Below are 21,244 nucleotides of genomic sequence, written 5' to 3'. Positions count from 1 at the left end.
TGAAAGAGAAAAGTGTCCCCCAAACTTCCCTCCCAGAAAGTTCTGATTCAAATGGCAGCTTTCTGCATCTGCCCTTTCAGAAAACATTTATGCAACCTGACTGGTATATCACAGGACAACATGTTTTTGTTCATCTTGATTTTTGAAAGACTTTAGAACGCAAGTTGAGTTGCAATCTAAACCTGTATTGATTTATAGACAATTTGAGGATTAAATGTGGCAGCATAGTACAGAGTGGTTGAAAAAGTTGATTTCAGTCATTTATTTATTTTTCTTGTAGGAAACTAGGTGATTACTTGGCCCAGTATAAAAGATTCTCTAAACATCAATCAAACTGAGTTTGATACGCCTGAAGTGCGAATCCTATCCAGCAAAGGATCTAAAATCTCATTAAAATACCCACCCACAAATAGTCATAAGCAATGTCAACCAGTTTGCAAAACTTTCATGAAACATAACCCATACACATTAATCATAGCAACTATTTTATCCATATATTTCCCAACCAGAATAAAAAAAACCAACCAAGAAAGTTGCTTATGTATTAAAATTGTAACCTCTTTAAACCCTGTTGAAATATCTGTTACATAAACCTCATCAACCCAATCTTTTCTCAACAAATGTTTATCTACAGACATCAAATGGGTTTCTTGTAAAACGTCAGAGTTAAGGTCTTTTAGCTTAGGAAGCACTCTCTTCTGCTTATTTAAGTTCCACAACCCCTTGACGTTAAGTTCCGCAAGCCCCAAGAAATCACACTGAACCAATAAAAAACCCAACGTATTGTTTTGCCCCTCCACTCAAACAGATTTTACCAATTTTGCAGAAGTTACCTATGTTGAGATCTTACAACATACAAATCATTAATATGATACATTTCAATCTAAAATTGTCAAAACAATTCAAGCTAATATTTATTACAAAATCTTTAAAATTAGGAAAAAATAAAAATGGAAATACCCAATAATAAAAAAATAACCCAAAAAGTACCAATGTCCCTCACAAAATATAATGAAACTATTATAAAAGGAAACAAAAAATTAAAGATAAAATTTTGCCTTCCAGTAAAAGGACAGTAAAGCAGTCCCCTCATCCTGCACCACCCCCTATTCAATACATACACAAATCGAAAAAGAAAGACAAATAGATATTTTGGGAAATATTTTTATCTGGCTGTAAGTATATTAAATGTATATAACCTATAATGAGTAAATATAGAAAGCATATATAAGCATATAAAGGTATATAAAGGAAAATTAAGGGAGAAAGAAAAAGTGTGAGAAGAAGGCTCTGAAGTGGAATAAAGCATGGCATAAACATGAGCTAACAACTAAAAACTGAGGCCATAGCTAGGCCTAAGGTTTATCCCTTAGGTCTAGTTACAGCCTAGGTGACACACAGGGGATCCAGTGCTCAAGCAGGGGCGAACCCTGGATGATCCCAGGAGAAACCTGAGGTCTAGCTGTGGCCTGACTAAAGGCCACGTTCAACATCTTAAGGAACAACACCAGAGGCAGAAACCTATGATTTTTATCCTTTTAAGTTGATCTTGATAGGTGACATAAAAAATTGGTCTGGTAGCAAATATGATATTGCAACCTGATCTCTCTTGCCAAGATTCTTGCCATAATTAATTCTCTTCTTTGGTCTGAAACCTCCTTGGTGTAATCTGGATAAAGCATGATTTGATCTTTGGCTGAGGCCCCACCAAAGCTCTCCTCTCTGCCTGGCCGTGTGAAGCAGAAAGTCCTTGGTTGAAGCCCGTAAACAGGCCCGCTCTGGACCCTGTCAGACCGACCTCTGTAGGCTGTTCCCAAACTCCAGGGAAACGCAAATTACCACTCAAGCAGATATTGCACTGTGAGAAGCTGTAAACTGCTCTTCCAACACGTTACCTTTTGACTCCCTCAGTTTAAGATGGACCTCTGGAGAATTTTGATAGAATCCTGGATTGGCTGCAACTGGTGAGATAACCATAATGATATATATTTTTTACCAGAGCAAGCAGATCCTTTCCTTTGGGCTCAGCTTTGGAGACTTTGGTAGGGTAGGTGGCATTCCTGAGTCTTTCTTCACTTTCAGTGTAGTCATGATCAAATTCTCCTCCAAAGCAAAGAAGCAGATGTGTGAATAAAAAATATAAACTGTAACTGAGAGCGAATATGATTACACAATACTCTTAGAAAAATCTTAAAAGCTGAAAATTGGGAGTATTTGAAAGTCCAAGTTGGTTTCAGTCATGAATTCACTTTCTTTTCGAGTAAAAAAAGGAGATTACGATGGAGATTCATTCAAATTTCTTAGCTTGCTGTCCTCTAAGTCTCGTCTTATCTTTGCACCCACAAAGTCATGATACTGGTTCTGCCTCCATTTTCACCAACATCTTCATATTATCTAGAAGGGTTTTAAGTCTTGCTGACCTCTGTCTTCGCAGATTAAAATTTAGTACTGTTAGCCTTCATTCCGTGGAAGCAATCCTAATTTCCAGGAGGAGGGTCATGGAGATGTGAGATGAGTGCAAAGGACTCCCACTATTTCAGTAGCCATAACTATTGGGGGCGTGCATGGACCCCCCAATCCGCTTCGTGGCCCGATCCGGAAAATCCGGATTGGGCCCGATCCTCTTCGCGCCGCTCCGCCCGTCTCCCGCTCCGCTCTGCAGAGCGAGATCCGGCTTCGCCGCCGTCACTATATGGACGGCGGCGGTGCCAGCGGTGCAAGCAGTGCAAGATAAGCCACCCACCCACCCTGCCCCCTTACCTTCCTCCATCACGGGCTTCAATTGAGGCCCTGGTTGAAGCTGGAAGAGGCCTTGGCCTTCACTTCTGGCTTCAACTGGGGCCTCATTTGAAGCCCGCAACGGAGGAAGGTAAGCGTCCCTCCTCCTTGCTCCCTTACCTGGCGCTGCCGCCGCATGTATGGCGCCGCCGGTGGCGCCAGGTAGGCCAGGCCCCCGCCCCCTTACCTTCCTCCGTCGCGGGCTTCAATTGAGGCCCCGGTTGAAGCCGGAAGAGGCCTCGGCCTTCACTTCCGGCTTCAACCTGGGCCTCAATTGAAGCCCGCAACAGAGGAAGGTAAGCGCCCCTCCTCCCTGCTCCCTTACCTGGCGCTGCTGCTGCTGCATGGATGGCGGCGCTGGCAGCGCCAGGTAGGCCAGGCCCCCGCCCCCGCCCCCTTACCTTCCTCCGTCGCGGGCTTCAATTGAGGCCCCGGTTGAAGCCGGAAGAGGCCTCGGCCTTCACTTCCGGCTTCAACCAGGGCCTCAATTGAAGCCTGTGACGGAGGAAGGTAAGCGTCCCTCCTCCCTGCTCCCTTACCTGGTGCTGCCGCCGCAAGATTAGTCCCCCTCCCCCCCCACTTACCTGCAGGTGAAGCTCCGGATTGAGGCGATCCTCTTCGCCTCGATCCGCAGCCCCCCTGACTCTCTTCGCCTCCGCCTTTTCCGGAGGCGAATTAGGCCGCCTCGCTCCTGCTTCTCTGAACCGAAGAGAAGCGGAGCACATCCCTAAAAACTATGCAAAGGTTGGGGTTGATCTGACCCACTTAGCAGGAGCTGGGTCCCGTTAGATGGTAAGTTCTCTGACTCTATGCAGCCTTGCAGCCTTTCATGCACATTATACTCCTCCTGGTGCTGCTGCCTTATGTGTCCTAAGAGAGCCTTGGATAAACAGTGCGTGTCGTTGTTTTCTGAATCTGGAAAAACAAAATCAGATACCACTTTATTGGTCTTTTCTGAAGAGAATGTGAAACTCTGGGGACAACTGGCAAATGCCCACTCACAGTTGCATCAGCACACAGTATATATATATATATTTAACCTCTTTCTTTTTGTCTGTCACCATCCTGATTCTTGAAGCTGCCTGTTAGAAGACAGGACCGCATGAAAAAAGAGAGCATGGGAGTTTTATAAGGTCTCTGTAGAATATATGGAAGACTGCTTGTCAAAGAAGATAAAGCATCTGTTAAAGGCAATGCTTGCACCACGTTCTCTTGTTTCAATCAAGAAAAATGCGAGAGGAGGCTTTGCAAAGTACTTAAAAAAGAGAGAGATACATATTTCTTTGTTCAGACCACTAGTCATAAGATAAAAACCAAAACTGCACTGTTAGAATATTACACATTTGAAACCTTAGAGCACATTGTAAAGGGTGATGTACCACTAACATCATTCCTGCAGACATGCGCAACTACACCAGCAATCACATTTGGGAGCTATGTAGATATCTCATTTGGACCTATAGCACGGGTTTGGACCTATAGCATAACATCTTACATGATGTTTACTTTTCTATGTTAAAAAGTCTCATTAACTTAGGGGAGTGGTGGCACCAGGAGGGGTGAGATGCAAAATGTTGCCATAGCAAACAATCCTTAATCTGAAAAACAAAAGGTATTTTAATGTTTTACTAAAACCATCAAGGCCATATTTTCCACTCCTCAACATTTTTTTTTTAAAAAAAGCAGTATTATGGGAATCAGTCCTGGGCCAGATCGACACCAAGCAGGATATAGCACTATGAAAGCAGTATATAAGAGGCAGGAGCCACACTACTGCTTTGTAGCAGTATTGAAGTGCACTAACAATGGTTGGGGGCCATTGACACATGCCATATACCGCTTTCATAGTGCTATATCCTGTTTAGTGTAGATCTGGCCCTGGTCTCACTTTGAATTTTGCAGTTATGATCTCTGATAAGGAAGGATGCTTTCTTCTTACTAATGGAGGCTGTAACAATTACAAAGCTCAACGCTTTCTACAAATATTTATTTCTTTTGCTAGACACTCTCTAAAGAAAGGACTAAGACCTGTTGCAAGTGTCTCTCTCTCTCCTTCCTCTCCCCCTCTTTCCTACTCTTAAATACACAGAAAGGGATCTTTCCAAATTCACACCTCTTTCCCTAGATCCTCTAAACGGCAAAGTGCTAAATATTCATCTTCTGAGATGCTCAGCTTAAGAACAAATACTTTCCTAAAAGCTATTTCCCTGAGTAGCCAGGTGCTAAGTACTGTCATCCTGCATACATGGCAGATCTGGCAAGACCCAGAGTCTGAATGGCTGTTTCCCCTTCCTTCATCTGTCAGTTATAGCTCTTCTTGGAAACACAGTCGCATGGTTTTGTTTCTGTCTTTGTTTGCCTGGGGTAAAAAGATGCACTTATTGTTTATCTTATTATTGTGCAATCTTCCATTTTTCTTACTCGGATGATCTCACCCACAGCTGACTACTTCATCTAATGTTAAATACTTAAGTAATGGAAAGGGGCCAGTACTGATTCAGGTCTGCCTCTCCCCACTGCCACAACCCACCCCCCTGCAGAACTGATTTTCATGTGTCCAGATTTAGGATATCTATTGTAGTGGTGGCAGTTACTCATGTGTAAATGATACACAAGGCACCTTCCAGGTGGCTCCACCCTGAACGGAAGGCAGGAGGGTGTGCCTGTTCATTAAAGAGCCCTGAAGGCAAGACTAAAATATGTCAATATAAGTAACCAAGTAATAATCAAAACTTTTTCTTCAACTAATATATATATAGAAAACTATTTAATGCTGTTCAGTGATTAGCTGCTCTACAGAAAAAGAACCTACCATTTAAAAAGTGGGTCTTAGTAAATATGCTGACATATATTTGGAAGCATCTCAGCACAAGAGGAAGAGACTACATACTGTCTTCTCAGAGAGGCATCATTCTCACTCAAGAGAAAAGTATTTATTTGTTTAAGAAGATATTTTACAGAATTCTATGGAAAAACTATTTTCCCCATACCTTCCTTATTAGGTGAGGAAAGACTGGGAAGGATAAACTGTCAATGATTATCCAATGAGGAAATCCTACACTGTGGCTCAGTTCAGACAACACATTAGTCAATGCAGTGTGAAAACTCCACTCAACGGTTGAGTTTTTAGGAGGTCCTCCCAACACAGCATGTTCTAACTCCACCATTGTGTGACTGTGGGCTGCTGAGGAGTTGTGTAAAATTCAACATGGCATTTGATTGACAGTTCCTCTGTCCTCCCCCAGTACTCCCAATGGTTATCCCATCAGCCACTGCTGCCAAAAAACCCAATCCAGACAGCTCTCCTAAAGCGGCACTCGCTCCTTTCACTGCTCTTGCCAGTGAACTCTGTAGCCAGTGGAAAAAGTCACTACAATGCAACGGAAAACTCCATGGAGCCCACCACACAACAGGCAACACAATGGTTGTGCAGGAACTCTCCTCTGCACAGCATGGATATTCTTCATGGAGTGTTTTAAAAAACAAACTAACCCTCCACTGTTGTATGGTGTTTCCCTGCCAGACAATGGTGGTGTAAAAATTTCACCATGGAGTTCTAAAACCACTGTTGAGAAATGTGTTGTCTGAACTCAGCCTGTACCTATGTATATTTGGGTGCTCCATTCAACAATGATTGGAAAGAACTCCAAAAGGATTTGTCTAAACTGGATGAATTGACTATGAGCTGTCAAATGACATTCAGCGCAAGAAAGTATAAAGTGATTTAAAGTAAACTTCCATTCCATTCCATTCCATTCTAAAGTGAAGAGTGTATGGGGTCCGAACTAGCTATAAAAGAGATTTTGAGGGCACTGGAGTAAGATGGTTTAGATTGCTAAAGCTATGCATGCAACTGAATTCATACTGTCTGCTGCTGCATGTAAGGATCTCTGGATGGGGGTACGAATCACTACCCTGAGATAAGAACAGAATATGACTCCTTCTAAAGCCAGGGACAAGGAAACCTAAGAACCTAGATGCAGCGCCTTCTAAGCTCCCTTCTTCTTATAGCACATTAGGTTCAGTGCCCCTTTTAAGCTACACTGAAATGATGCGGAACTCTCTGTGGAGGCCAATTGAACCCCACTGCCCTCCCCACCCCCAAAACGAAGAGCTGGATGGTCACCCCACTCCTTACCATCATACACAATGAGCCGGTAGCAGTCAGAACACTCTTTAGATTTCTGTAAGATTTCTTCCAGTGTTCTGCAGAAAAGCTTGGCTTGTTCCAGACGGTCTTGACTGCTGAAGCCAGCATTTTCATCTTGGGACATGGCATAGAGGGACTTTAGAGGGGTGGCATACTCTAAAACACAATAATTCATCTAGAGGAATGGAGAAAGGGGAAGGCCGATCAACAAATTGCTCCGATTCATCTTGATTCCCAGTGAAATCAACCCCCAAGCTCCTCTCTCCCTGCTTTTTTTTTAACCTACAGCAGGCAAATTGGGTTAAATATCCAAAATGTAGTACTGAAGGAGAGAAGCTTTACATGGCCAGCAGGAAATCACTCTGGGATGTGGCTTGGAGCTGGACTCCTACAGGAACCATCTATCTGCAAAATCTAGCATAGCATTCAACCTGGTGCTCTCCAGAAGTGTTTGACTACAACTCCCATCACCCCAGTGACTATGGCCAATAGAATTATAGGAGTTGTAGTTCAACACACCTGGAAGGCATTAAGGTTGGAGAAGGCTGATATAGATAGAACACCTAGAGCACAGGGAAAGACTATTGCATTGCCTCCTCTCCTCATTCACTTTGTCTCCGTCATGCAGAGGTATTCAGTGTGCCTGTCTGCCATTTTAGGTTGTGTACGTTTCAGCTGTTGTTGCCTAAATATGTGGACAGGAGAGGTTCGGTGTAGCACATGTGTGCCTTACGCATCAGGGCTAATTCTGTGGGAGACTGACTAGTAGGAATTACCCAAAGATTATGAATATACATCCATTTGAGAGAGATGGTTATGAGAAATAACTGCTTAAGAAACCCTCCCTGGACCTATTTGATCAACCTAGATCTTCTAGGCTTGTCATTGTAAAGCCAGACTTCCCAACCTGCTGCCCGTCAGATTTGTTGAACTGTAACTCCCAACATTCCCAGGGAGAGGGTACCAGGATAGGGAAGGCTGTTGTAAACTATATTGATTGAGAGAGCTTTGGCTATGGGGCGGTATATAAATGTAATAAATAAATAAATAGGAGAAATACATAGGGATGCAAAGGAATTTAACTTATTGCCTGAAAAGATTGATCTTGTCTCCCATGCTAATTATCATCTATCAAAATCACTAGAAAGGTTGATGGTGGGAACTTAGCAACTGTGGCTACAACCTTTTTATTAGCAGCTTTGGCTAGTTTATCAGCTCTTTTCTGTCTAGGTAAAGATGACTTAGGCTGCAATTCTATACATGCTTACCTGGGAGTAAGCTACATTGAACTCAATGGAGCTTACCTCTGAGTAGACATGCACAGAATTACACTGTTATAGCTTCATCCCACATACCTGTTTCCCTCAAAACAGGTATACCCTACAGCGCTAAGCTGTCGCCGTTGTTGTTGCTAAATCAAACCCTGGGCGGCAGCGCTCCTAAGATCCTTTGCATACCAGGAAAAAGGTTTAAGGGGGGAAATGTAAAAAAAATCATTAAAAAATCAACGGACGACCCAATCCGATTCAAATTTGGTATGCTTAAAGCCCCCCTTAATATCTATTACTGTGCCAATTTTGATGTCTTTATCTTTAAAACTTATGCAGATGTGAGCAGGATGCATGGGAGTACTTCACAGTCAAAGCAGATTATAAACTGGAAAACTTCGGAGTCCTTTGCATGCAATTTGCAGTTATTGCACAGTATAACTCTGGTGTGATAAAGTTCTTAGTCTATCATACATGTGCTGATAGCTTTGTATTTGGATGCCTGCAATGCATGCTGATTTCTTGATTATATCGATGAAACTTAAAAATGCTTACCTTTGGCTAGATTATGCACCAATTTAGCACAAATTCCTTTAAAACTAAGGAAAATCTGAGTTATAATGAAGGGTCAGGCCCATAGAAGAAGAAAGTAAAGGCAAGTAAAACAGCAAATAAAAAAGGAAGGAACAAAGGGAGCAAACTAGAAGGAAAACCCAGCAAGAAAAGAAGGACAACAACGACAACAACCTCAAAAGGCATTCTCCCTAACCTAGCTGGAGAGATCCATGCATATAAACAGCTTAAGCATGTGTATTCCCATATGTGTGTATGTATTGCTTTCTGGATTGAAGGCATAAATCAGATGTCCACTCAAATGCACACCCCAGCATACACCTAAGTAAGAGAATGCAGTCTAGCCACATTGCAATGTTCTGAGTGGGAGGTACATTTTGATACTCTTTCACATGTTCACTACTACCCACATTTTTGCACAATCAGATATACATTAATGACTTTTTACACATGAGTACAGCTGGATCAGGGAGAAATGTAAAAAAATCAAACAAACCCTCAGTAATAACAGAAAACAATAAAAGAGCCAGCAGGAGCAGCAAACAGCAGATAAAGACAAATAGAGGAAGACTAGGGGACAAAGCCGTGACAAAAGCTAAATAGTCCCTTAGGTTCACTCTGGTCTCTGGTAGCAGAGTGCCATATGAGCACCAGCTCACTTGCCAGCCCCATGTCACAGCAGTGCCAACCTGGCTCAGTTGTAGCCTGGGACACTCCAAGCCGCAGGCCAACCCGGAAGTGAGAATCGAGGCAAGGGGGCCTCAATTCCCTACAGGCAGGAAAATCAGTAGGTTTGCACAGAGAGGGGAGAGGTGTTCAAAAGAACACTGCTTCAAATAGGCAGGTGGGAGAGCCTGGGAAACGGCAGAGGGGAGCTCTTGCACCCCACCCCACCCCACCCCACCTGAAGAACTGGCAGCCTAGGCAACATCCTGATCACGATGGAATTCTCTGTCCTGAGGAGGCTATGTGTGGAACATCAATAATAATGAAAACAAAAGCACAGAAGTACCTTTAAAAACATTTCAGGAAAGGGATCCAGCTTTTCATTTATTTATTTATTTATTTATTACATTTTTATACCGCCCAATAGCCGAAGCTCTCTGGGCGGTTCACAAAAATTATTCCAGTAATATGTGAAGTTCTAAAGCTCCCCCCTCACCTTCCGGCCCCAGTTTTTAACCCTAAGGGTCAAACAATTGCTTATTTTGTTATACCCTTTTAAAATAGCAACACAACAAATTCTCCTTTCAGAATATGATGTCTGGCATGGAATGTGGAATCCTGAGAAATTCAGCTTTCATTCACACACACACACACACTCTAGGGATCTTGATTAAGGAATGATTTATTTATTTTTTGAGAACTGAATTGAAGGAGGTGGACAATGGTGCAAAATCCAAGGTCCTGCAACCCATCCCCCACCCCCATTATCCCCAGAAAGTGGTAGGTGATGAGGGCATCAAGGTAGTAGAAGAAAACTCCGTTTTATTCCTGTAGTCATTGTGGTGCTATAATTATAGAGGGAATCCGCATGTCGTTCCGAGATCGCTTCTAAGCGACCCCAGTGCGGTGTGAAAGCGATCGTGTAACTGGCCTTTGGAAGAGCCGACGAAGAGACGTCCTTCCCGCCGCCGCCGCCACCCGCAGACCTCCTCGCTGGCTGGGACGGAGAGCTCGGGGGAAGAGCTTCTTCCGCCCTCAACCCCGCCTTCTTCAGCTGAGCTCTCCTCGCCGGTCGGCGAGGAGGTCTGCAGGTGGCGGGGGGCGGCGGGAAGGACGTCTCTTCGTCGGCTCTTCCAAAGGCCAGTTACACGATCGCTTTCACGCCGCACTGGGGTCGCTTAGAAGCGATCTCAGAACGATGTGCGGATTCCCCCATAGTGAGCTTAAAATACTCAATGTATTCCTCTCAACCACACCGGGTTAGCGAACATTCTAACATATACAGAATGCAGAACGTTGTAAAACATGGAATGACAGTGGTGGTGGGTAGAGAAATGGTTGTTGCATATTTCACAACTGAAGGAATACACGAGGCTGTCTCAGTGCCCCCTTCCCCATGAGTCCATGGTCTAAAGTTATCTAGCTGTACCACTGGAGGTAAATATTGAGAAACATACCTTTTGGTCTTCACCCAATATTCCATAGACACTATTTTTGTAGCTTCTTTGTTTAACACCAGCACGATCCACTCTCAGTTCAGGGAGGTTGTTTATGAACTGAATATGACTGTCAACTTTCTGCAGGTCATCATACACATCACAGCTTAGGGGAATCAGAATGTGCAATTTCCAAGTCTTCTTGCATGTCAGCAACTCGCCATGACTTCTGTTGAAATCACTGATCAAGTCTTTCAGGGCTTCAAAGCAAAATGCATTGAGGAAAGACAATTGGGGTGCACTGTCAGTCAATATTTTAATTACAACCAGGGGTGGTAGTTTGCCAAGCATCTGTAAACATTGAGTTTTGTTGCCGAAAAAATAAATATAATGTGGGGTATCTGACAAACAGTGCCAAATCCTGAGAATTTCAGGTTACATTTGTACCATCTCCTTCGTCTAAATAAGCTTTTCCAAACTTGGTGCCTTCCAAATGCTGGGTGGGAATGTGAAGTACTCCCATGCACCCTGCTTTAATTGCGCTTCTTAACCAAAAGAAGTGCAATATTTGGGTACTAGTTTTCGAGCGTATCATTTGTTGTTTTATGAGCGGTCACTGGGGCGCACTGTGTAAGCTTTAAAGCTAAAGATAAAAACTGGCACAGTAATAGATATTAAGGAGAGCTTTAAGCATACCAAATTTGAATCAGATTGGGTCATCCGTTGATTTTTTAATGATTTTTTTTACATTTCCCCCCTTAAACCCATTTCCTGGTATGCAAAGGATCTAGCCACCCGGTAGCAACAACAGCAACAGCGATAGCTTAGCGCTGTAGGGGATAATTCGAGGGAAACAGGTACATGGGATGAAGCTCGTAGTCTAACACATCTGGTGGGAACCAGTTTGGGAAACGCTGTTCTAAGGAGCTCAGATGCTTCCCACCACAACACATTCCCTCTAGCTGGCTATAATACCAATAAAATGTTCAAGGTTTGGAGCTGGCAGCATCTCTGAAACTGTAGCACAACAGGCGAGTGCTTCAGAAGTGTGAGGGGAAGGGGCTGTTTTTGTTCCCCTTTCCTGAAACCTTGCCCACTATTTAAGCCCTGGTTAGCATTACGAGGCTCCTGTTTTGAGGCTGGAGAATAATCACCCCTGTAAGAACTCTATAAACTGTGGAGATCATCATCTTAAAGTATCTGGGAAGGAAGAAAAGTAAAATTAGAATTCAGGGTGTGAGTTATTAGGCATATAAACCCTGATCTCAAGCCCCCTTCCAACTTTCCCATATCACATGGGGAGGTAGAATCATGAATAGCAGAGCTGGAAGGGGCCTACAAGGCCATCGAGTCCAACCCCCTGCTCAATGCAGGAATCCACCCTAAAGCATCCATGACAGATGCTTGTCCAACTGCCTCTTGAAGGCCTCTAGTGTGGGAGAGCCCACAACCTCCCTAGGTAACTGATTCCATTGTTGTACTGCTCTAACAGTCAGGAAGTTTTTCCTGATGTCCAGCTGGAATCTGGCTTCCTTTAACTTGAGCCTGTTATTCCGTGTCCTGCACTCTGGGAGGATTGAGGGTTAGACTGATTGCTAAGTTTCAGGGCCTCAAGAGGATCATCTTGCCCCAGAGCTCAGAGGTTTCTCACTACTTATGGGGAGAACTTAACAATTGTTGATCACCACACAATTCCTTGATGTCCCCCAACCTATAGAGCTGGTGATCCCATGTCTATCATGTACCTGCCAAAGGTGTTAAAATACTCAAATATAATTAAAATATGAAAGGAAATTAATTAAAAACACATCCATAACAAGAAATAAATAGCATCTCCCACCTATAACCTACTGCAATCAACCAAGCCAAAAGCTTGTATGAATAAAAACATCCTTGCCTGGCAGAAAAAGGACAACAAACATGAAACTCACCCAGCCTCCCCTGTAGATTTTTTAAGAAAGAAAAGAAATTCTTCCCTAACTGGTTCACCGCCTTCCAGAAGCCATCGAATGGGAACAAGAAGTGTCAAAGGGGGTTGGCCTGCTTGAGTCCCAAACTGTTTACAGTATTCTGGGGAAGATGGATTATGGCCATTGGACATGCACCAAGAGGCAACCCCCCCCCACCCGCATTCTAACTCCTCCCCCCTCCACAGGAGGCTATTCACTTTTAAGGGTTCTGAGCTCTTTGAAGCTAGAAGAGTCCTTATGGGAGGGGATTTAATGGGAATAAAGGGGCATGACCTACTTCACACGTAGGGACTAACCATGCGGCTGCTTAACTCATGGGTAGTTGGGGCCATGTGGGAGCAAACGAGCATCCTGTCACCTGACTGCTAGCCACTTCCACTTTTTTTCCAGTTTCCATGACATGCGAACCCAGAAGAGGGAGAAACAACTCAGAGTTTTAACTCATGGTTTCTAAACTGGGGGGTGGGTGCAGAATAGAAGCAAAGAGCTACATGTGAACTGGGAATTCAGTGAATTACTCTACTCCTAATTAATCAGTCTTTTAAGGACTTTGTCACACATGAAGAGGGTAGATGCTCTAGCAGGAAAAATATCCTGAAATCTGACTTTCTGCTGTAGAATTTTAGACATTATAAGTCATTTTATATTACTAGCTAATAGATGAGACTCACTTACAAATGACTACTTACAAGGCAAAATGACTTTTAAATACCCAATATAGTATGACCAGGCAAGTCCTTGTGCTACATTGCAGTTGTTTTGTTCATGTATTTCAGAAATCTCTGCGGCTGAGGGATGCTGCATATAGAAGGAATAAAAGCTGTAATCAGATGTTTTCCAAAGCAAATTGCAGCTGGCTTCCAGGGCTGGCGTAAGACATTTTTCTGCTTGAGGCAAAGGCGCTCTTCCCATTCCACCATGCACAAAGGCTGACTGAAATCTTACTTCAGTCCTGGCAATATGAAAGCGTCCTCCACCACATCTAAGGGCAGCAAGCTAGCTTCGGAGGGCACAAGGTAGGTCACATGAAGACACAGCTCAGACAGCACATTTCTCAAAAGTGGTTTCAGAACTCCACGGTGGAGTTTTTACACCGCTGTTGAGAAATGTGTTGTCTGGCGGGAAAACTCCATGTTTTTTTAAAACACTCCACGCAGAATATCAATGCTGTGCAGAGGACAGCTCCTGCACAACCGTTGTGTTGCGTGTCGTGTGGTGGGCTCTGTGGTGTTTTCCCCACGTCTACAGAGTTGCCAGACAAAAGTGGCAGTGATTTTTTGAAATGGTCAGTAGACTTATTCAATAAAGGTATTCATTCATTCATTCATTCATTCATTGAGCGCTCTTGCCCAATGCACCTCTATCAACAGGGGAAATAATCCCCTCCCAGGAAGTGCTTCGGCAGCCATCAATCATCTTGTCCCTTGGTGGAGTGGAGCGATTGGGGGTTCTCCACATGTTCCCAGGGACGTCCACATCCCTTCACACATCCTGCCCTGTGATCCGTGTGGAGATTGGCTCGAGGGGATGGAAAGTGCTTACCTGTTGCCCTCAGGGAAGGGCCCAAGCTCCTTCCATCCCCTCATGCCAATCTCCAAATGCTTCGCAGCTCTGTGTGTGTGTAGACTGTATGGCAGTAGCAGGAGTGCAGGGGTGGGCAGGCAGGTCTGGTGCTACCATAGAGGCCACTCAGGTGGCTGCCTAGAGCGCCAAGCTAAGAGGGGCACTGGGTGCAGTGCAGCACTCACGGGCGTTGTTGGCCACCCGGAAGCCCAAACGTGGAGCTGCCGCCCCACCCCGGTGGCCCTGGCTTTGCTTTGGCTGGACGGGCGTAGGGCGCCATCTTGTCCACTGAAGCGAAGCCAGGGACTCTGGGGTGGGGTGGGGGGCAGCTCCACGTTTGGACTTCCGGAACTTGAATGGGGTGCATGGGGTCTTTGAGTGAATGCATGTGTTCATGCATGTGTTTGTTTGGAGTGAGTGATGCTGAGTGTGTGTGTGTGTGCACGCGTGTGTGAATGGGGGGGGATGATTTGGAGGTGATATTCCTATTAAATAATGCATTTTAGACCCATAGACATTCCTTTCCAATTTGTTTGCTGTAATTGGCATGACGTATTTCTTGCACTTTAATATAAATTTAGCAGTTTCAAGTTTTGTGCTTCTTATTTTTTTCCAGGAAACATCTGTTCTTAAAAATCAAAGTTGGCATTTTTTGGATGGGTGGGTGAAAGTAGCTCACCTTGCCTAGGGCGCAAAATAGTCTGGCACCGGCCCTGGGAGTGGGTATCAAAAGTGGCCTCCAGATCCATTGAAGTTACCCACCCTGGCTTAAGGTCTAACGATCCCAGGCCATGCAAAGCTTTATAGGTTAAAACTAGCACCTTGGATTGGGCCACAAAGCACATTCATGTACTATAGGATGCCTGTGAAAAGTAACATTTTTTCTTACTTTTAACATTTTAATACTGCATTCCCACAAAACTGAAAGCCTTTCTCACAAAACTCAAAGCAGTTTACGCTAAGCAGAAGTACACCCACTTTCAAATTGCTATTTAGTGTGGATCCCTGGCTCGGCTCCTACCTGAATGCCAAAGATAATGCTCAAAAGCTGGCAAAGGCTCATAAGGGTCAGGTTCAAATACACTGGCAGGCCAGTTTCTTCGAGGCACAAAAAGTAGGCCACCCCACACAAGAACACAAAGCAGAGAGCGTGTCTGCGTAAGTCCAGGCAGGCGCTCAGGGCCCTTCCGTAGCTCCCATGATACCTGTAGGAAAGAGAGATGGGCATGAAAGAACAGCACGACAAGAACCCTCGATACAGCTCTCCATGCTGTGAACAGGGCTGGGCAGTGGGGGCGGGGGGTGGCAGTGGGGCCAGTTGGCATGGGCCTATGATTTTGAGGGGTCCTACTCCAAGTCCCCCTGGGCAAAGTTGCTTGATTTTTCTGTTGATGATGAATTTGCCCAAAGAAACGCACGTAAAGCATTTCTGAATGAGAAGTGATGTATTATTATTATTATTATTATTATTATTATTTATTTATTTATTTATTTATTTATATAGCACCATCAATGTACATGGTGCTGTACAGAGTAGTTGTATGTCTTATATACAACTTGAATAAAAGTGCTTGCCATTACCTTTTTTAATAAATCGTTCTAGTTCATATGTATTTAGAACTGATTAAAAAATACTTAATGAGCAGTTTGAAATGGGGCCTACATTTCCCATCTGGCCTGGGCCTACTACTAGCTTTGCCTGGCCCTGGCTGTGCAGATGATACAAACATCTTTGCTTATCACAACCATGCCTTAGTGCCAAACATCTCGGTCCCCTGTGTGCTTCTTCTCCACATGCTAAACATCCACACGACAGCAGGTCAGCAAGTACTGGTAAGCAGTAGGGAAGCCTACATTACCTAGCAGCAGCAGGGTCCAAGGGACCTAGAATGCCCTTTTCATAAAGTCAGAGTCCTAGACAGCAGGACTCAAGTTGGAAGAGCGCGGCCCCACTGACGAAAGCCATGTTACACCAGAGCTTTCAGCTCAGTGACAGCCTTCCCAAACCTGCTGCCCTCCAGATGTTTTGGATGACATCTCACAGCAGTCCTGACCATTGCCAATGCTGGCTGGGGCTGATGGGAGCTCTTGGGGAGTTGAAATCTAAACTATCTGGAAGGCACCAGGTTGAGAAGGCATTTGTTCATCTCACACTCATAGAATAGCAGAGTTGGAAGGGGCCTACAAGGCCATCGAGTCCAACCCCCTGCTCAATGCAGGAATCCACCCTAAAGCATCCCCGACAGACCCCAACCCTTCTTTCCTAGCGGGTAAACTTTGTCTTTGCTGCTCCTCAAGGTTGTAAGGTAAGAGAGAGAAGCCATGACATGCTTCTTTGGGCAAGCGAGGCCTGTCATGCCTTGCTTTCTCAGATCCAGCAAGTTCTCTGCCTGTTGGTGTTTCTTCTTTTTGCAGTGTTTGATCACTGGCCCATGGTACTTCCAATCAGCTAGCCTTAAGTCTGCTTGAGGATCATCACCACACCCTGCTAGCACCCATCTTCTCCTGGAAGCTCGGTCACCTGGATGTCACATGATCCATTTCTTCTGCGAAGTTGCAAATACCCTTCAACAGTGATCCAGCCTGCAGGGCTGTGAAATGGACAATAAGGCACCGGAGTATGTGACTGAAGTTTTGTTCAATGAGATACAGGATGAAGGCACACAGGGCAAGCAAGACATAGCTCATACGCTGAGCCCGATTTCCCCGAGGTTTGGGGATAATAGCGTAGGTTTTTTCATTGGGTTGATCCTCCTCATAAGGCATCTGCAAAACATAAGAACCTTCTAAAGATTTCCCTTCATCTGCTTCTTCAGATTTCAGTGTGGTCCACTATTAATTGGATGCTCAGCAGTCTCTTCTCATAGCAAGCATGCTTCCAGGCAGAGGGCTCTTAGCATGAACCATCAAAAGCATGGTGAAGCTATTTCGCCTTTTTTCCTTAACAGACTCCCCACCACATGGGAGGGCTACAAATGGAAGACATTGTCTCCTGGACCCGACCCCCGACCCCCCGCGCAATAAAAGTCTATGAATGAAGCCATGCAACTGCACCTTGCTTGCAAGCACTCCCAAAACCTCAAAATTAGGCCACCAAGGGCTTTGCTAGACCTACCTGGGAATCCGGGCCTGTAGAGAGGCCAGCCCATGCTAGAAGTAGCATGGTCTGTCGCTCCTGTCTACATGTAACACACGATGGGGTAAAGAAAAGCCCCGTCACGTCGGCCATTTTTTTTGTTTAAAGGGGCCATGTGCGCAGGAGTGCATCAACGAGAAAGTAGTTTAAAACAAAAAAGGGTTCCCCGCTCCCTCTGCCCCCGATTTCCCCTGCTGCAACGTTCGATGCCCTGCCCGCCCGCCCACTTCCCTCTGGACACACAGGGATTAGCCCGGGGCTCGCACTGGGCTAAAGCCTTGTCTAGCAAGGCCCCAATTAAATCTAAATCCTCAGATTTAAGATCTCATAGAGATCCTATGTCAGAAAATAAGCTCATGAAAAGCACATCACCTTTTGGTTCCCTGTCTTGTAGTCTTACAACTGGCATAGCTCTGAGATTTGGAGTTTGGGGCAGAAATGGGCTAGCTGGATTCCATTTACTTTTGGTGCCCCCTTTTTCTGACCACCTTTCATTCTTCTGTCTTCCCCTCTGTTTCCCTTCCTCAGTTCCTGGTTGCCCCTTATTTAGGACTGTGAACATCATCACTAGAATGACTCCCTGAAGTGCCCTTCAGTCACATGTGAGCTGACATTTGAATGTGAAGAGTCCACTTTCAATGGAACGTAGTAAGTGTATTTCAGAGCACAGCTTAACTCAGGACTTTTTAGCCATTCTTCCAGCCAGGGCTGCTTCCAGGCCAGGCTTCAATGCGCCATCATTAAATGCGGGAAGTCCAGATAACCTCATCTTCCCCTCACAGCCCTCCTGCATCCCCCCCCCCAATTCTTCTGTCTTTTTGTCCTACCACAGAAACTCTGTTTAAGAAAAAGAGGCAGAGTAGTTGTGTAGTGCCTGGCCTTCTGAGTAATAGGGCTAGCAGCCTCCCTCTGGAAGCACCCCATGTGGGAGCTGCCTGACACAGGGCTCCATCACACCTCCTTTTTTAAATCCAGTTTTCATCCGGGGTTTCTCCCTCCGTTTCCTTAGAGAATTGAGTGCTGGGCACTTTCATGTCCATTGAACAGAGACAGACTTACTTAGGGTGACCCTATGAAAAGGAGGACAGGGCTCCTGTATCTTTAACAGTTGTATTGAAAAGGGAATTTCAGCAGGTGTCATTTGTATATATGGAGAACCTGGTGAAATTCCCTCTTCATCCCAACAGTTAAAGGTGCAGGAGCTATACTAGAGTGACCAGATTTAAAAGAGGGCAGGGCACCTGCAACTTTAACTGTTATGAAGAGGAAATTTCACCAGGTTCTCCATATATACAAATGACACCTGCTGAAATTCCCTTTTCAATACAACTGTTAAAGATACAGGAGCCCTGTCCTCCTTTTCATAGGGTCACCCTAACTCAAAGGTAAGCATGCAAGGGATTTTAGTATGACTTGGATGTAAATGTAGTTGAAATCAATGGGATTTACTCTTGAGGAAGGGAACCAGCAGAGCTCTATTTTATAAACTTGGAGATGCTCAGCTTCACATGATCAAAGAAAAGGAAAAGCGATCCATCGCACTTGTAAACTTCCACGAAAAGCATTTACGAGGGATTTTTTAAAAAAATCCTAAAAAATCCTGTTGTGGTTATGAGTATATCTGCAGCAGCTCCCTTCCCTGTGATGGCACTGCACACCATTGTATTCCACTTGCTTATGGCGTGCTTGAGCAGGGGACCACTGAAAGCTTGCTTGGTGATTACTGTGCGAACTTTGAACACACAATAACACTGTTTTATCTTTCAAAAAGAGAGGGCACAGATTAATGCACAGCCATCTGTTCAGGCATCCATTAAATCTTTGGGGAAGTTAATCCTTTTTTTTTTTTTTTACTATGATGAGCCAGATGTTCTTTACTCATGCAAAGGAAAACATATCTTTGAAGAGGTACACTTCCCACCCCAGAAGATACCTTTAAGTTTCTTGATTTTAAAGAGCATATTGGCTTTAAATCTTGGCTTTAAAGAGTACCTTGGATTAAGCCTCAAAGCTAATCGATAAACACCAGCCCCATCTCATTTGCTACATCTTTCCCTTGACAGCAACTGGGCAGAATACAGGATCAGCTGAAGTATCTTCAAGGATAGATCCACGTAAGACTGAATTACAATAGTAGTCAGTCCAAGACGTTTCTGTGGCCAATTCCTTATTAAGGAAGGGTCACAGCTAGCTCATTTGTAACTACTGCTGCCAAACAATTTAATACGAGGCTTGCTTCCAAGTAGGTATGTACAGGATTGCACTGTAAGGGCATGTTACTACAGTCCCTTTCAGCGATCCCCTCATTTCTATTTGTTTCAGGAACTATGTACCCCAGCCTTCACTCAATATTGCCCCACAGTTCACACCATTTAATATATTATAGAAATATTTTCTCTACATCCCAGGTGTGTTTAGGGTTTTGAGTTTTTTCTTACTTTCCATTATTTACTTAGGGTGACCCTATGAAAAGGAGGACAGGGCTCCTGTATCTTTAACAGTTGTATTGAAAAGGGAATTTCAGCAGGTGTCATTTGTATATATGGGGAACCTGGTGAAATTCCCTCTTCATCACAACAGTCAAAGCTGCAGGAACTATTCTAGAGTGACCAGATTTAAAAGAGGGCAGGGCACCTGCAGCTTTAACTGTGGTGATGAAGAGGAAATTCACCCAGGTTCCCCATATATACAAATGACACCTGCTGAAATTCCCTTTTCAATTCCACATTTAAAGATACAGGAGCCCTGTCCTCCTTTTCATAGGGTCACCCAAATTTATTGCCCCTGCAACATTCCTCAGACACCATGGTGGACATTTAGCCTGAAACAGAAAGCTAAGTTGTTTGTTCATCAGTAGATCCACTCCCAGATAACTAACGCTGGCTTGCCTGTCATATCAAATCAATCCGAATGCAACTGGCCCTAAGTCTCCTTGTTGCCAGTGGCTCTACTTGATAGGGTGAACTCCATCAGCCTGCTGTTTCTCTGCTGGAACGCTTCTTCACAATCAGGCACTTGAAAGCAGCTTCGAGCTTAGTCAGTTTCACTTTTGAGGAAACCTTTTCCAGACCTTCAAAGAATCAACACTTACCAGTTATCCGTGACCCTTCTAAGAAATTAATGTGACAACCTTCCTCTCAATACTCACCTGAGCCTGTTGAAAGGAACGTGTCTGAGAGCAATCGGTGTTTTTAAGCTGCTCCCCCACCGCCCGCTGCTCTGGTGTCTGGGCTGGGCCCCGTCTGCTTCATAAAACAGGAGCGGATGCTCGTTGTGGTAAAAAAAGGGCTCTGATTTGCCAGCTGACAGACGTGAGATTCTGTAGAGGGGAAATGAAGAAGGGTGGAGTTTATTCCAATACATGTTTCTACTGGAAAAGGAAGGTTCTGATGTGATAATGAAAGAAAAACTAGCAAATGGTTCCTGTTCTATTTCCACAGACTCATAAGATTCTTGTGTAATGTGTCAGGCAATTAGTGTACTCCATTAGGGAGTAGGCTAACCCGTACAATTAAACAGAGAATAAAGGCAGGGGGAGGGGAGAGTACAACTCCGAAGGGCAGCCCCCCCCCGCCCCCTCAAAGAGACTAGCTGTACAAGACAAGCAGGGCTGGGCAGGGGGGGGCAGGGGGGGGGCAGTTGGCATGGGCCTACGATTTTGAGGGGGCCTACTCCAAGTCCCCCTGGGCAAAGTTGCTTGATTT

The 21,244-nt window shown here is 44.6% G+C and overlaps 1 protein-coding gene across 1 annotated transcript; it reads right to left on the bottom strand.

The window, feature by feature from the left end:
• Positions 1 to 3,496: 3,496 nt before the first annotated feature.
• Positions 3,497 to 20,762, bottom strand: STING1 (stimulator of interferon response cGAMP interactor 1). Its single transcript, XM_063129705.1, has 7 exons — positions 20,689 to 20,762; positions 16,926 to 17,170; positions 15,426 to 15,609; positions 13,531 to 13,639; positions 10,893 to 11,131; positions 6,917 to 7,103; positions 3,497 to 3,693 (listed from the first exon to the last, which is right to left on the bottom strand). The coding sequence occupies exons 2-7, from the start codon at positions 17,168 to 17,170 to the stop codon at positions 3,506 to 3,508; spliced, it is 1,152 nt and encodes a 383-aa protein (XP_062985775.1). The 5' UTR covers positions 20,689 to 20,762; the 3' UTR covers positions 3,497 to 3,505.
• Positions 20,763 to 21,244: the final 482 nt, after the last annotated feature.

The sequence above is a fragment of the Elgaria multicarinata genome, chromosome 7 (genome assembly GCF_023053635.1).
Source record: "Elgaria multicarinata webbii isolate HBS135686 ecotype San Diego chromosome 7, rElgMul1.1.pri, whole genome shotgun sequence".
NCBI classification, from domain to species: domain Eukaryota; kingdom Metazoa; phylum Chordata; class Lepidosauria; order Squamata; family Anguidae; genus Elgaria; species Elgaria multicarinata.
Note: the sequence above shows the minus strand (reverse complement) of the source record. Positions and strands in the feature narration are given on the sequence as shown.